This window comes from Odontomachus brunneus, unplaced genomic scaffold, assembly GCF_010583005.1.
Source record: "Odontomachus brunneus isolate Ranch 3 - 2012 unplaced genomic scaffold, Obru_v1 Obru_scaffold_082, whole genome shotgun sequence".
Lineage (NCBI taxonomy): Eukaryota > Metazoa > Arthropoda > Insecta > Hymenoptera > Formicidae > Odontomachus > Odontomachus brunneus.
In genome coordinates this window covers 961,976-978,370 of record NW_022639532.1, presented here as the reverse complement: position 1 = coordinate 978,370, position 16,395 = coordinate 961,976, and the positions used below count along the sequence as shown (strand labels likewise).

Genomic DNA, 16,395 nt, shown 5'->3' with positions numbered 1-16,395 from the left:
TATATATATATATATATATATATATATATATATATATATATATATACCGCACGCGACTCGTAAAACCCGCACGAAGATCACCGGGTAAATATTTGATCGCGCGCCGTGGAGTTTGTGGAACTCCCGAAGCTTTCTCTTTCTATCTCTCTCATCCTCTTCCACTTTCTATTTCCCTCTCTCTCTTTCTTTCTCTCTTCCTTCCTTCGTTACTCTTCCTCAGGAGAGGTGCTCGAGAGAGAAGCCCGGGACCAATAAAAGCTCCCGAGCTTTCGCATTGTCCCTTTGCCACCACTCGCGCGCTCTCCTGCGACGAATAAATTCGTTTCTGTTTTTTGCGTTTTCCTTTTCTCTTTCTTTTTTTTTTTTTTTTCTTTGGTTCACTTCCGACTGCTCCGGGAGATCGATCGAGGATATTATTCGACGATGCGGCGCGTCATTATATAAATCTCAGAAAAACAATTAATTTCATTTCCACCGCAGTTAATTCCGTTGTGTTGTAGCAGCGGGCGTTACACAGCGGCAAACAGGCGATAATTATCGAACGATTTCGATAACAAGCGTGGATTCGTAACGATTGTTATATTATGTGCATTGTTTATAATTACATTTAACTCTCGTCCACTAAATAAATAAATAATTAAGCCGTACAGAATTGTATTTGGAAATTATTGATAGAAACGTGGCGAATAATTGCGAAACTCATTAAAGCTCGTGGCGTTTGAAGCGTGCTATTTGAAACTTTAAGGACGAATTCTCTCTCCCCCCCTCTCTCTCTCTCTCTCTATCTCTCTCTTTCTATCTCTCGCGAGGCCAGTATTTATTTCGTATCGAAACGATGCCCTCCGCCACGACAGATCGCGTCGGGGAAAGAGAAAACGAAGGAGATCACGACGGGGCCGTGAAATTTAAGCGCATCAGGCAACACGCGGCAGCACGGAGTCTCGCGATAGTACAATATCAAGGGATTTTCTTATTATCCGCGGAGAAGAGGGCGCAATATCCTGAGAAGAGACTGCGGGAAAATTGTCGGACGAGCCTGTCCCACCGCATATTGCGACTCTCTCTCTCTCTCTCTCTTTTTTTCTCTCTCTGTCTCTCCCTTCCTCACTCGTTCCCTCGATGGTCCACGAGTGGTTGGGCCCTTTAAACTTCCGGTGGGCCGAAGACTCCGCGATAAGTGGGCGCCGGCTTAAACTCCGGTAATAAGTTCGCCAATAAGTTCGCCGGCAAGTTTGCGAGAGAGAGAATTTCGGGCGAGATTGCGAGCCGGCCGCAATAAGCTCTCGTTATATTCGCTCGGACGTCTCGCTCTCTCGCTCTCGCGCCTCTCTCATTCTTTCTCTCTCTCTCTCGTTTTCTTTTTTCGCGCGACGGGAAAAAATAAAAAAAATATGTGTATAATATATCTGAGGAGAAAGAGAGAGAGAGAGAGAGAGAGAGAGAGCTATATATATAACTATATAGGACTTTACAAAACTCGCAAATGCGCAATTACAACGGCACTTTGAACAGCTAGCGATGTCACTTTAGGGTTAAATTATCGCGCTTTACGTGTGCGAAACGGCTTAAACGGATCGCATGATCGAGGTTTAATGAACTCCCTCTCAATGAAAAGCGTCGTTTGCGAAAAATTAGACGTTTGGAAAAGGAAGCCATGAAATAGGCACGCGCGGAACAATGGTTCAGTGTGTGACGTATCATTCGCGAGGAGAGCGACGTACTAGAGCGAGAAGAAAAGAAGAAGAGGATGAAGGGATGGCGGACGATGATGAAGGGGGCAGCCCGGCGGTTGCTCTCACGGCACGAGGCGACGCTCGGGACACCACTTATGTAATTGCGCTCGTAATCCGATCCGCGTAACTTCGTCGAGTGGGAAAAAGCAACGGAGCGAGACGAGACAAGAGAGAAAGAGGCTAAGGAGCGATCGAACGAGCGAGCGAACGACTAAGTAGAGAAATTTATTCCACCCACGAGTGTGGTCTTCCGAGACATAGGGGGAAGAAGAACACAATCATAATTGCAATTACGTGTAAATCTCACTTTTTTAACACGGATGTAAGACAATTTAGGGATAATGCGGTGCAGCATTCGTGAGTCATGTGACTCGCCTCATCCCTTCAGAGAAAGTCAAAATTGCTTTAGGATTTTTATCGCATTTCGTAATGATTTTTGTAAAGCTAGACTATATTGACGTTGCAGTACACTATAAGAGAAAAATATCTAGAAAATAGTAAGTATTTATTAATTTGTTACGTGTTATTAGAATAATATTTATTAAATATATGAACGAACCGATTGAAAAGAGTTATCAGAATTCGATTAACCATGTTCAGCTTGAAATCTCGCATGGCTGACCGTAGTCTTGTTGTCCCGAACAAAAGTCTGGTAACGTCAACCGGAATTTTGGTTCGTTCGCATTTCATCAGACGTTTGATCAATCCATTCTTTTCATCTATAATGTCTGAGCCACGTACGGCCCTTCTCATCTAGAAACGCGATTTCCCGACGTGCGAATTCAATGCGGCCGTCGTTTCAGCATTAATTTGAACGCTATCGGGACGTCGCGACGCTCGACGTCACCGGCAACAAACTGCCCAAGTAATTTCGCGAGCGCTGCCTGCCTGCCTGCCTGCTTGCCTGCCTGCGACCTCGAGATACGCCAAGAACTTTGCGACACCAGCAGCTCCGCCGTCGTTCGCGAGTCCGAGCCGACCTCTTCCTCGTAATTTCCACGCGATCGCCTCTAATTAGTACCATAATCGCCCGCCGACGTTCCGTCATACCGCTAATTGATATCGTTCGATTCAGATGTTTTTTCCCCCGCAGAATCGGCATGGTCATTTCCGTTGCGTTGGGTATCATGTTTATTCCACATACACATCAAGGACGACGGAGAAAGGGCATTAATGGGACAAGAGAAATTAAATATGCATGCTCATATCGAGCGTGCCGATTACATACTTACCGCATTGGCTTAAACAGCGCCTGCATGTTGTCGCCATAATCAATTATCAGCTTCAACTGTGTGCCGCCGTCTTTTTGAACTGCAACAAGCAAACCAGCGAATACTTGAGCTGCAGTATTATGAGAAAATTCGACAGATATTAGATTAATGCAGAAATAGTTTTTCTGCAAACGTTTTCAATGCAAATAGGAAATAAGTAGGAAGTTTTATAATAACCTACTTAGAGAGTCGACTACGTGTATGCAAAAATTATGAAGTATAACGTGAAGTATTGAAGTATTGAATAAGAGTTATGAAGTATTACGTGTATACGAAATGAAATAAAAATCCTAATGCAATTTTTACCGCAATACTTTTTCCGTGCACGAAGGGGTGAGACAAGTCATATGATAAGGCTCACGAATAATGCGTCACGTCATCCCTATTGTTTTATTACATCCGTGTAAAAAAATGAGACCTACAAATTATGATTACATGATTTTAATTATGGTTTTGATATACACAAGTATCGTAAGAATAATGCCCCTAATTTACTGATTTATTTAGAGAAACGGACGGAAACAATTGTAGAAAAATGATATTAACAACAAAGAAACAAGCATGTGCAGAAACAGACACGAAAACTACTGCCACGGGTTACTAACAAATACTTTCCGCGTAAGCGATAAAAGATAATTAGGGTGCTTCTAATAAAGCGCCATCAAACTACTACGTTCCACTTTAGCCTCGTCGCGTAACGAGCAAGTTAAGTAGCTCGAGTCAATAATTTGCTCGACCAAGCCGATAAAGCGAGTCCTTGCTTGACGAAAAGTCGTAGTAGAGAACGGAAAATTTTACCGGAATTACTATTTCCAAGTGACCTTCGTTGTTCTCACCGACGCGAACCTGCCGCTTCGATCCCGCCAATTCAATCCAATGATAATTCTCACGACCTTACTGACGGCGCGCTAACTCAATTGCCACTCACCATGGATAATTGGACTAATTATAATGAGGGAACTAGATCCGTTGTTCTCCATTATTCACGATTGACGCGAATTGGGGCAGAGTCTTAAATATTTCGGTCCCGAGAGTTACGGTTCCGTCTTACTACCAGTTCGGTATCCTTAATTTCTTAATGCGTCACTATCACCGTCATTATCCCCATCGCTAATTGTCATCTTTCTCCCTTATAACTTTCTAAACGATCAACGTTTAAATGCTGCGCGCCCGAGAAAAGAGCCCGAGGAGCGTCAACTAAATCGAGCGACGATTATAAATAATCGCAATTCTTCGCGCGTCATCATTACTTAAATCGACGAAATCAACGATATTATCGAGAGCGTCGTAATCACTGGCGGAACGTGGCGCCCACGGAAATCGCTTCGAGCGAGTAAAAATCGCTGGGTCGTGCCAAACGATTAAAGAACTCTCGAGGGCGAAGTCTATTTTGGATCTATGCTTTGGAGAGAGCTGAAGCCTCATTTATTTAAGTCACCTTAAACACACTTCAATTTAAACTCGCATTTAAGCTTCACGCGCGGGACTCACCGACGTGCAAGATCAGTTTGGTCGCCATTTCGTGCAGCAACTGGTCCACGTACTTCGATTCCTCGGGGTATAACTCCAGTCTGGAGATCTGCAGGTGAAACTTCTCCAAGGTCGTGCTGTTTTTCCTGCAACGAGCGAAAATATTCGCGTAAGATTCGTCCGCGCTAATAGCAGTCGCAATAGTGGCCTTAGATGGGTTACCAGATAGGTTACTGGCTTCATTAAAAAAAAAGCGTTCAAATCGTCCCAGGCGATAACGTTCCACAATGATATTACATAAAAAAAAAAAGAGAGAACGACGAGAGACATAAACATCGAAATTTCATTCGCGATGTTCGATCGTTTCTCGTCGCGACGAGCGACCTTTCGCGGGTTATAATCGTCAAAACTTTATGGCGCGATATCGAGCCCTTAGGGGCGGTAAAGGGAAAGAGAAAAAGAGAGAGAGGGGGTGGAGGGAAGAGGAAGGGAGGGAGGGGGAATTGGAAAGAGCCGTGACGATCGTGAAAACATAATTCGTGCGAGCTTTTAAAATGCATGAAATGGCGTCCGTAAGCCACGACGGCCTTCGACCCTCGTTTTACGCGCTGGGGATGAAAGAGCCCTTATCCGTTAGGCTGCTCCTCTTCGTCTCGCGAGAGAACAATCTCCGTAGACGCACGCACGTGCGTACGTAACGCGTGCACTTCTCTTTCGAGACACTTAAACATGCTTTGCAGGCTCGTACATACCGAGTCACAAAACGGTTTGGACGTTTTGACGTTTGGACGATGTTCAAGCACTGAAGTTACAATGCTTCAAGACGTCAAAATTAAAAGGCATTGCCGACGCATTTGCGTATAAATCGATTATGGCAGCAGCCGAAGTGGCAGTACAGGGTGATATTAACGAAAATTTTTAGTTTAACTCTCGATTAGAAAATGAATAGTAAATGATTAGGCATTTATTAAGTATGCAATTCTCTGTACATTCATATTGAAGTGATAAATCGTGTACTTGATCGAGCGAGGCGCGAACGTAAACAACAATTCGCCAATTGAACTCTTCCCAGACTCGTGGATGCGAACACACTTAGCGCGCGAAGAATCGATTTAGCGTTGCCAAATGGCGACATTATTTTAATCCAAAACCTATGTATATTATATAATAATAGCAATAATTACGCAACTATATATTCGCACAATAACGAAGCGGTAATAGCTATTAACGAGCGTTATAATGTATTAATAGTCTTAATACTTTTCGCCGATCAATTATTTCCTATACTTCCACGGATTGTTCCAATCGTTTCGCGATGTTTAATTAAGAAATTCGCGTCACCATAACGACGAGGCGAAATACTTCGGCGTGATTTTTTGCGTGCAAGAGAAACTTTCAGCGACGATGGGGGAGGCAATCGCGAAACTTAAATCGAGTAATTTACTGCCCTGCGCGGAGGCCGATTGCAGAGATTCTTTTATTAAAATTCATCTCATGGCCTTTTCGCCGCGCCCCTATCCCCACCCCCTTGCTCCTCGTCGTGACCCTCCGTCATACCCCCTCCCCGATACGACTGTCAACCTAAAATCCGAGTACTTGTCGATATCCAGTTACGACGTGTTTCCAATAAAAATCCGCCCACTTTCGCTAAATAAATCATTATTGCGACGCCGCCGAAACTCTTGCCGCGTCTGAATTTTTCGCCGCAACTACCGGGCGTCGCGAAAGCGCCTGGCACGCGGCAGGTAGAACTCCGCAATTAAGACGAGAGACGAGGAGATACGATTAGAACAGAGAAAATTTAACGTCGCAATTATAATTCGAGACGGTGTTTTTGAGCCTGAATGACGGTCCGAGGATAACTCGGGAAGATTTATATCATGCCACCGGATGGTTAGTATGCCGTGAGGACTCCACTATAACGTTCCTTCGTCTTTCTCGAAGGAGAGACGACACTTCCGGGCAAACATTTTTCATCGCCGCGAATTATTCATCGGACCACACATCTTGTATAAGTTATACACATATATATGTATGTATGTGTGTGTATGTATATATATATATATATATATATATATATATATATATACATATATATATGTATGTATGTATATATTTAGACACAATACCGGATCTAGATGGCCTCGGGGGTACGTTGCTCATGTTCTTTTTTTAGTATTTATCTTGAGAGAAACAGCGGATACAAAATCGCGAAATGTTTCTTTTAGAACAAATACTTTTCCTCGAATTTCATCAAAATCGAAATAATATTACAGTTAAAAAATAGAAAAGATTTAGTATATATATATATATATATATATATATATATATATATATATATTTATTATCATTCAGCTATATACATTAAATAGCCAAGAAGGGGACTTGGTTTACATTAAAAACAACTAAAACACACATTCCACACATCCTCCATTCTTTCATCCTTTCTATTCTTCCATACTTTCTATATCTATATCACATTAAGTTCTCCTCTCTCTTTATTCTTTCCTTTACCCCTTTTCAGAAAAGATTTAGTAGCAAAGTCAATTTCGGAGCTTCTCAAAACTTTGAATTAATATTCTCCATATGTTGAATGAATAAAGTGAAGTGACGTGTTATTAGCTATCTATCATATGTGTATAGTTAATCGCAATAATTAGTTGCTTGAAAAATTGTAACTTCTGAAGAGATTCTGGAATATGAGACATCTAGCCCCCCAGGGTCTCCCTTATTATATTTACATCTCGTGCGTATAATTACAACTTTCACTTATTTGCAATTGCGCGACTTACAATCCAGTTAATTTTACCCGTCGTGGTAATTTAATTAAGTCAATTTAATTTTGTAATGGCATGCGCGTACACACGTAGAAGGTACACGCGCACGCGCGCAGGAAAGTTCATGCGAGAAATTTTTGGTTTCCAGTTTTAAATCCCGAATCCTGCCGTCTCAATCGGAAGTCAAATATTTGACGATATACCTGATGGAATATTTGACAAGTTCGCTTCCAGTTCTTGGATATTTATTTAACAAAAGTCCCATCGCGCTCGTGCCGGAATACGATACCGCGAATACAGGAAGCGCAAACAAACGCAATTATATTCCGCGCGCGGTACAATTGAATTACATTTAATTATTTCCGGGTCGCGCGAGTTGAATTCACACTTTTAAAGGGCGATTCTGATTTATCGGAATATCATCTGGCGCGCCTGGTGAACGCGATGATAATAGAAAAGTCGCTGATCATCATCAGTCCCTCTGATCAGAGTAGTTATCAAGTTTGAGAACATACGACGGGCTGATTAGGGGTTTTCGTGATTAGGCCACTCTCTTTGTCGACATCGTCGTGACGTCGTCTTGTCTCGAACTGCGCAAACCGAATCTTGCGCCGTAGATTGAGTTCGGGAACACACGTGCGAGCGAAACTAATCCGCGACTTCTCTTTGCCCCCCTTTTCATCCCCCTTCTGCTATTCCTTTCGCAGCGTCGACGTCGAGAACTCCGTGGAGACTTAGATCTTAAGCCTGCTGCTTCTCATGTATAACGCGTAGCTATCCCGAAATTAGCCGACGAACGAACGAACCGTCGCGACGGACGGATTATTCCCGTACGTATTATTGGATTCGCGCGGCTACTTGGTTTCCGTCAGTTTCCGGTTTCCCGAATTCGCGGATCTCTTGGGGAGAGAGAGAAAGGACGAGCAAGGGAGAAGAGACAGTGACAAATAGAAAGAGAGAGACACCTTCGAATTTTCTTCCGCGGAAATTCGATATAATGAAGTAAACAATATAAAAAGTTATATTTAACCACAATAAATCTTATCTTACTTATAGAGGTTTTTTCATACGGAAAAGCAATTCCCTTAGAACTTAATAACTGACACGTCGCTCAATTTTATTCACACACGATGGAGAATATTAATTTTGGTATCAAATTTCTCGAGAGACTTGGAAATTTACTTTGCTACTAAAAAAAATATTTAACAAGTTTTTTTCCATTATTTAATTGTGATATTATATATATTCCGATTTTAATGAAACTCGAAGAAAAGTTCTATGTTCTAAAAGGACCATTTCACGATTTTGCATCTGTGTTCCTCTCAAGACAAATGAAGAGCATATGAGTAACATACTTCTGGTGCCATCTAGAGCCGGCCTCCCCTACTTGCGAATCAGCGACTCAGCGATCGATGCGAGTTCGAGGATCGTCGAGGTCGATCGATTCGCGTTCGCATTAACGAGCTCGATTGACATAACGCGCTGTGTACAATCTACATAGCTCTCGTTTCTTGCGCCACGGGCAGTAGTAATACATCGCGCAATACGGCCGGCGATCGCTAATGCAATTTCACGGCGCATACACGCGCAATAACGAAGGCTTAGGTCACCCTTTCATGCATCCGCGCCGACTGATTGCGTCTTGTCCACGCACGATTCGTATCTAATTCGGTTAGCCGCTTATATTTTTACGCGCCCCTTCGCCTCGCCCGCCGCGTCGGCCGATTGCATTTCCGCCTCTGATTGCGTGTTTCCGTTCCTCCTAAATGCGCAGGTGGAGTGCGGAGAGAAGGACGAGGCCGGCCCTTACGCGTAGAAATTACAGATTGCTACCTCGGCGCCGAATGACGGATCGTTAATTATTGCAGCGATTCTGTCGCTCGTACGATGCCGCCCGGTCGAAGGACTTTGCCGTGCGGCTCTTCCGGGAGAGCAGGCACGATTCCCCACGAGTTCCCCGCGAATATAACGCCATTCTACATATAATTTTCGGAAAATAACGCGGTCCACGTCGGGTGATTCTCAAGTGACGCGGGACGACGCTGACCGACCGTCCGGCGGCGATGCATAATGCATACGATGCAGCTTCTCACGCGATCTCGCGCGGAGGAAATATCACGGCGACGTGGAGAATATCAATCCCGCCGCGGATATCAATGGCGAATCGGAAGCGGAGATGTCGCTTCCTCACGCCGATTCGATTCCCGGTATAACGGGCGCTCCAACGCTTCTCCAATGTCTCTCTCTCTCTCTCGATTCACACTGCGCCACCAGAAGATAGTTCGTCCTTAGATTACAAACAAATCATTATACCGTTGCATAATCAGGGCGAAGCGTCTTTTTAACTGTCGACGAATGAATCATTAATTGGTGCACGGAGAAGACACTAGGGACATCACTTGACCGAATATGATTTGCCGCAAGGAAATCATTCATCAGTCTTCTTCAATTAATAGCTTCAATAGGTAGCTCAGCATTTTACATTATTTTAAGTAACAGGAAAATTCGTATTCAACTCGACTTATCCAAACGTTTTTCCACTTATCGTCAGACATCCTATATATCAGGATAAACTAATTGAACATTATGTGTCATAAGAACCGTGGTTGTGAGAAATGCATAGATAGTCGTGTAACAGCCGTAATTTTTGACGTTACATCTATCTAACTTGAGTTTACATAAATCTTCTCCTAACCGTCGAGAATGTGTGGTCGCGGCAACCTGTAACAGTCTCTTTTCCGTGTACTTGCTTCAATGGTCCTTTCCCTCCTAAATCGCGGCAGGATACGAGGGAACTCCTCGTGCGATTAACATTGACCAACTTCACCGGAAAATTTTCCATCTGCCGCGCAATTAAATGACTCACGGCGATTTGATTATCAACGGCTCATATCGCACCGTAATAGTTTATCACGCGCCGTTGATAAATCGGGACATTCTCGAGCGATGCGTCGCTCCTCGTCACGAATAAATGCAATAATAATGACGCATAATAACCAGAGGCTACCAAAGCGCGAAGAATCTCGTATCAAGTACGATGAACGAGCGTGATGTCAACGAGCAAATTACTGTACCCGATCAAGGCACTTCGTTCTCAAATTAGCCTTGTGCGATCGAGATTATCGATATAAAAAAAGAAAGAGCCATTAATTATGCAATTAAGTAGATCGAAAGTGAGGTAGCTCTGTCATGTAATTACGGTGTAATTTAACATTTGCTAAGCTCGGGGGAATCGCTGTTGGTGCGCCGCGAGCGAAATCGCGATGGGGCGCGAATACGGTATGCGCATTCTCTCCGTGGTCCCGCGCCCTACGTCGTCGATTTCCACGCAGATGCGGATACGGATGCAGGTGCAGGCGCATTGTCCACGGCGGCAATGCTGCGCGAGCGTATGAAAGGGGAGCTTCTGTCGCATTCGCGGAGAGAAATAATTCCGCCACGGTGGACTCGATCGCACGCGGGCGAATAGGTGACAACAACTCGAACATTTAAACGCGCATTCGTCCACTCGACGTACGTTATTACGTCCCGGCTTCTGCCGAACTTGGAAGGCCCTGCCGTTCGTGTGTTCTCCCATCGGACACTTCCCCCGCGAAAGAGACTCCAAATCCGATTTTCGTCTCTCGAGTTACGGAGAATTAAGAGTTCTTCGTCGTCGTCGTCGTCGTCGTCGTTGTTGCCGCGGCGCTTCGATCTTCCGACATTTTAAGGAGTTTGTTCACCAGGTATGTACTTTCAAGGCGCCCAAGGGGCGCGCCTTCACTGGCGCAGCAAGGAAGAAATATTAGGGTTTTGTGCAGTTATTTCACTATCTAAATAATAAATGTAAATTTGAAACTAATTTCACGATGCTACCTCGTCATATTTCGCTCAGCGCAATACCACATGGAAAGAGAATGTAAAAATAGGAAAATAGAATAGGAACGTAAAAATAGAAAAATTAATTTAAAAAAAAAACAAGACAATAAATGAATCTTTAAGAGCGCCAAGCACAGTTCATACAGTGTTGCGAAGCAATTGCATTTATCATAAGAATCAGATTCAGAAATATTGGACTATCGCGTTAGATCCGTGCATTATATTTCTGGATCTGATTGTTATGATAAATATAATATAAATATAATTGTTTCACAGCACTATAACTTGGTTCTTAAAGTCCGATTTATCTTGTTTGTTTGCTCATTTTCTTAACTTCAATAGGATGATGTCTCTTGAGTTGAGTTGAGTTGTCATTCTAGACATGTGACATGAATATTTCATTAGAATCCGAATTTCGAAGGTCCTGTGCCTCAGAGGATTAAGCCAGTTTGATTTAAACTCCTCGAACGCCTGTCTTTCCCTCGTGGCGAGTTCTTACGCTCGCAATAGTATCGACCACCGCGTCACTGGGAAGCATCGCGGAAGGGCCGACATGCATTTCCCTCAGGAGGGTTACGCTCCGTATAAACGCTTTCGTGCGACCGTAGTCCGCGCGCTATCGCGGCCGCCGTCGCCACCGCCGTCGCCGTCGCCGACGCCGACGCCGCCGACGCCGCCGCCGCCGCCGCCGCCGCCGCCGCCATCGCCGCCGTGACCTCGCGTCGCCACACGCTGGGAGGGAATAAGTCATTGTTTTGCGTAACAATGGCGCTACATCGTTCCCGTCAGCGGCTCTATTTCGTCTAATTGAATTTTTATCGCTTATCCTCGCAGAGAAATTGAGATAGTCGTCCCTTCCATCGAGCCTGCCTGCTTACATTTTCCGCCCGCTTATAAAACACGGGCCTCCGCCTGCGCGCGAGAAACGGTATTTCTCAACGACTCGGGGGTGAAACGTTATCGAATTGGCCTGACCGCGCGTACGTGATCATTTTCGCGAGAACTTCTTCGCGCCGAGCGAGTAACGAGACGTCGAAAATATCGGTCGAAATTGTCTCACTACTCTCCCAAGGTGAACTAGTAAAAATGTCTCTGATTAAATCGGTGAGAGGAACATTTCACCGATAATCGGTAAATATTCGCTGATTTTCAGTGGAAACACTTCCACTTTACTGCCTTATCGTATATCTCACTGATTTTGTCCAGTGAAAGAAAGATTTCATGTGTCTACCACCAATTCGTTGCACATTGCGCCAAATCCAACTTTCGGCGGTGGACAACAGTCGCCAGCTTCCATACGATTTGCATGCAATGACACTGCCTGTGTTTGAGAACTCATTAATACAAACAGTCGTTACTATCAAATGATTTTTTCAACGTGATTTTATTAATTGTAATACTATACTTGCGACTGAATCACTAGTTATAAGCATTTCAGTGAAGAATACACTTTGATTGTGTGCGTGGTCTACCATAACTATTACTACTATATTATAAGTGATAACTATACAAGTTCTGTATATAGAATTAATATACAATAAAAAGAACTTTGTATTTGTGTTGAAATCGACTTGTGTAGAAATTCCTAAATAAAATATTCAACATATCGGTATGTTAATTTAACATTGTTGATCGTTGATTGTTGTTGTTGATATTATTTTAGTTTGAGTTTACTTTGCGTTGAATTCATAAATTCATCATTTCTCAGTTCTAAAACAACACAATAATATCCGAGTGATATATTTTTCTGTTAATTTTCGACATATTATTTGTGTTAACTTTTTTTACACATTTACCTTATGTTTATAACTAACACAAAAATGGATAAATTGGCATATGAGATCTGCTAAATTTGGCACAAAAATTTTTGCAGTGGACACAGTTTAATAAACTATTTCGTAGTTATTGTAAGTTGTAAGCTGAATGATTACGAGAACTATATACAATAATTATGTAATTTTCGTTAATTAAGTTGTAACCATCAGCTTACAATAACTAGTTTATTCATCGAAACAGTTTATTAAAAAATATATATTAATTTTACATACACAAAACTCGTACAGTTGTCACCTGCATAGATAGGTAGTCGCTACATAGACTACATCGTATCTTTTTCCCTGAGTATACACAAGTGCATGCACTTTCACAGTGATATAATTAGTACGATTTTATGTCGTCATACGGTGCGACTCGTGTCCTAATCGGCGGGAGGAGAGAGTGGGAGGAGAAGATGAAGGAAGAGGGACAGGCTCGTTCCGCTCTGGAAAACGGAGACGCATTTCTCTCCCGGGGAAAAGCCATTTTCTCGCCTCTCGCTGTTTACCCCGGCTCATCTATAATTTCTATTCTCCTTGTTTACGGCGTCCCCTCTCGCGGCGCTCTGAGAATCGGCGCTCTTATTTCGCCGTTCGGCCCGATGGGACACGCCCGAGACATTCCTCCGTGGAAAATTTCGTAAATTCGCACACGACGATTTTCGTGCCACCTTCGACCATTAGGGGGAAAATTTAGGAGAGCAGATCCGTTTCACACGGCTCAACCTGTATCACGCGAGTGTCCCCCGAATAGCATCGCGCTGTGCAAGATTATTACGAATCGGTTATTACAATTATAAGTTATCAATTTTACACACACACTCATGTACGAAATGCCATACGGTGCGATTCGTGATATTTGATTTTTCTCTGCGATACACAGGATCGTAAAGTCTTCAATTCTCCACTACGAGCGATAAAATCCTTTTCCTTATAGTATCGTTACAAAAAATTGGCGCCGATTAGGAGACAAGTCGCAAAAAATTTGATTGAGCTCGACCGCGCTGTCATGAATAAGAAATTTATGGTGTTCGTATTCCTGTAAATCAGTTTCAATATTAGCGAGGCCAGCAAAATCAATCTCACGTGTTTCTCTTCGCTTCAATCCACGATCGACTATGACAATTTGGACAGGGAATAGGCGGTTCTGTTTGCCGGAAACGGAATACGGGAGCAGAGAGAGGGGAGGGGGAGAGAGAGAGAGAGAAGTCGCTGTTGACCTAATTTCGGCTCATTGTGTATAAACTGAAACTAACCGAGCGAGAATCCGGCGATCTATAGATCTATAGATCGCATTCTATGCGCGCGTGTACACCACGTGTGCGTGAGTGCATGCGTGCGTGTAAACTAGCAAGCTACTGTAAACGCTAAGTAAGAAACTGAGAATCATAAATCACTACGCGGCAACGAATCCATGGATCTGCGGACTTAGCGAACTGATATTTCACGTTGAGCTTCGGCGATCACAGCTTCAACAAATCTCACAGAAAGAGTGTGGCCAAATGAGTATTGCCCTAAGTTAGAGAAATAAGAGGTTGAAACAGATACCAAATGAAAGATCTCGTTGTGCAGAAAATAAATATATAAGTCTCATTTTTCGCACCGATTTTTTATCCCAGAGAATTATAGGATTCCAAAGATTCCATAAATTCAAAACAATTTTTAATTTTAAAAATTATGAAAATATTGGACTTTCGTAGTATGTAAGAACTTGTCTAAAATTTCTCTCTAAAAAATTGACAAATTTTAATGCTAATAAGAGTCACAGTGCAGAAAATTTTTGATGAGTAACATATATTTTTAGGTTTCTCGTGACATCATTCGTCAAATAACATCCTTTTATCCATTCTTGTGGTTGTGCTATTTCACCAGGTGACATTACGTCTGAACTATCGTGACAGATTTCATGTGTATCATTATCATCAGAATAACCTGATGTTTGCTCATCGCGATGAAATTCTGTATTATTAACATACATACACCGTATTTGTCTTTTGTTCACTTTCAATGCTAACCTAGATTGTCATCTCTGTCACAGAGTTTGATGTAGTCGAATGCCTCGTTTCCTCCAAACTCCTTCTTCTCTCTCGATGCTTTTCCACATGTTCATTCATTGTTCATACAATTTTAAGCTTTTTATTGATAATACAAACAAACATGTTTTAAATTTACTAATGGTAGACATCATAAAACTGAATTGACATTATTGATATTATGCTTTGGAATGAATCGGTTCATATATCGTAGGTAAACTGCTTCAACTACTGGGCGGATGTCTACACAAACTGCACACATTTCGCACCAAGGAAACGAAATCGAAATTTGCCAACAAATTTTGTTATTGAACGCAGGTCACGAGCGAAGACTTGTCGATTCGGACTCGACAAACTTTCGTAACGCGTTTGCTTCGTCTATCGCGCCCGTTCGCTCGTTGCTTTTTATCTTTCTTATTTGATAAGCCGTGATAAGAAGCTTGTTTACGACGTTGTTGCGACGGAACATACCATTTAACTTCGACGAGCACACATCTACGATGATTAAATTTTTACATATTACTTTATATTATTTTTATTATTACTGCAGACATTCCTTTTTATAGTAATTATACAGGACATATGTAATTATATAATTACAACACACATGTATATATATATATATGTGTGTGTGTGGGTGTGTGTGTGTGTGTGTGTGTGTGTGTGTGTGTGTGTGTGTGTTCCAGCTCGATTTCACAATCTCTCGTGAGCATTTCTTTAATTAAAAACCTACATGGTTATTTATAAAATGGTAGATGATTCTTTTGCTCAGTTTCACCTAATATACAAGCACACGACGGCAAACATCACTACAGCTGACCTACCATATCATGCATGATCATTCATATATCTTCTACAAATAATATCTCGATCATTATTGCGATTTTCGCAAAACAGTATTGGACATTTTCATCTCAATCCGCTCGAAATTCTTACAAGAGATTATGAAATCGAGCTCAGACATAGAGATTATGAAATCGAGCTCTTGTATATATATATATATATATATATTTTTTCCCTTTTTCTTTATTTTTTTTTTAAGAAATGCGAAACGCGTCGGCGATATATGGAACAATTCTTAAGCGACGCGGCGACGACACGACCCAATAACCGTGACACGATTTTCCCGCGGCTTTTTCACGCTCGCGTGCGAATTCGATTGTTCCTCTCTCGCCGACTGTCGATACTAAATTCGCGCGCGTCCGCAATTGGCCGGAACAAAGTAGTGAGAGCCACGTGTGGACGAACATACTTTCGCGACGTTCCTCGCCACGCGACGCTTCGCTGGAAAATTATGCCACCATTTCTTCCTCCCCTCCTCCTCCTGCCCTCCCCCATTCATCTCCCATCTCTCTCTCTCTCTCTCTCTCTCTCTCTCTCTCTCTCTCTCTCTCTCTCTCTCTCTCTCTCTCTCTCTCTCTCTCTCTCTCTCTCTCTCT

At 42.7% G+C, this 16,395-nt stretch overlaps 1 protein-coding gene across 3 annotated transcripts in view; it reads right to left on the bottom strand.

Moving 5' to 3' along the window:
* Nucleotides 1–16,395, bottom strand: part of LOC116847761 (extracellular serine/threonine protein CG31145) — an 80,648-nt gene that overhangs the window by 18,640 nt on the left and 45,613 nt on the right. For all 3 annotated transcript variants that reach the window (XM_032823107.1, XM_032823108.1, XM_032823106.1), the window contains 2 exons: nt 4,496–4,620; nt 2,966–3,044 (listed from right to left, as the gene is read on the bottom strand). In XM_032823107.1, the coding sequence (XP_032678998.1) occupies nt 2,966–3,044; nt 4,496–4,620 (204 nt within the window). The remainder of the gene's footprint in view (nt 1–2,965; nt 3,045–4,495; nt 4,621–16,395) is intronic.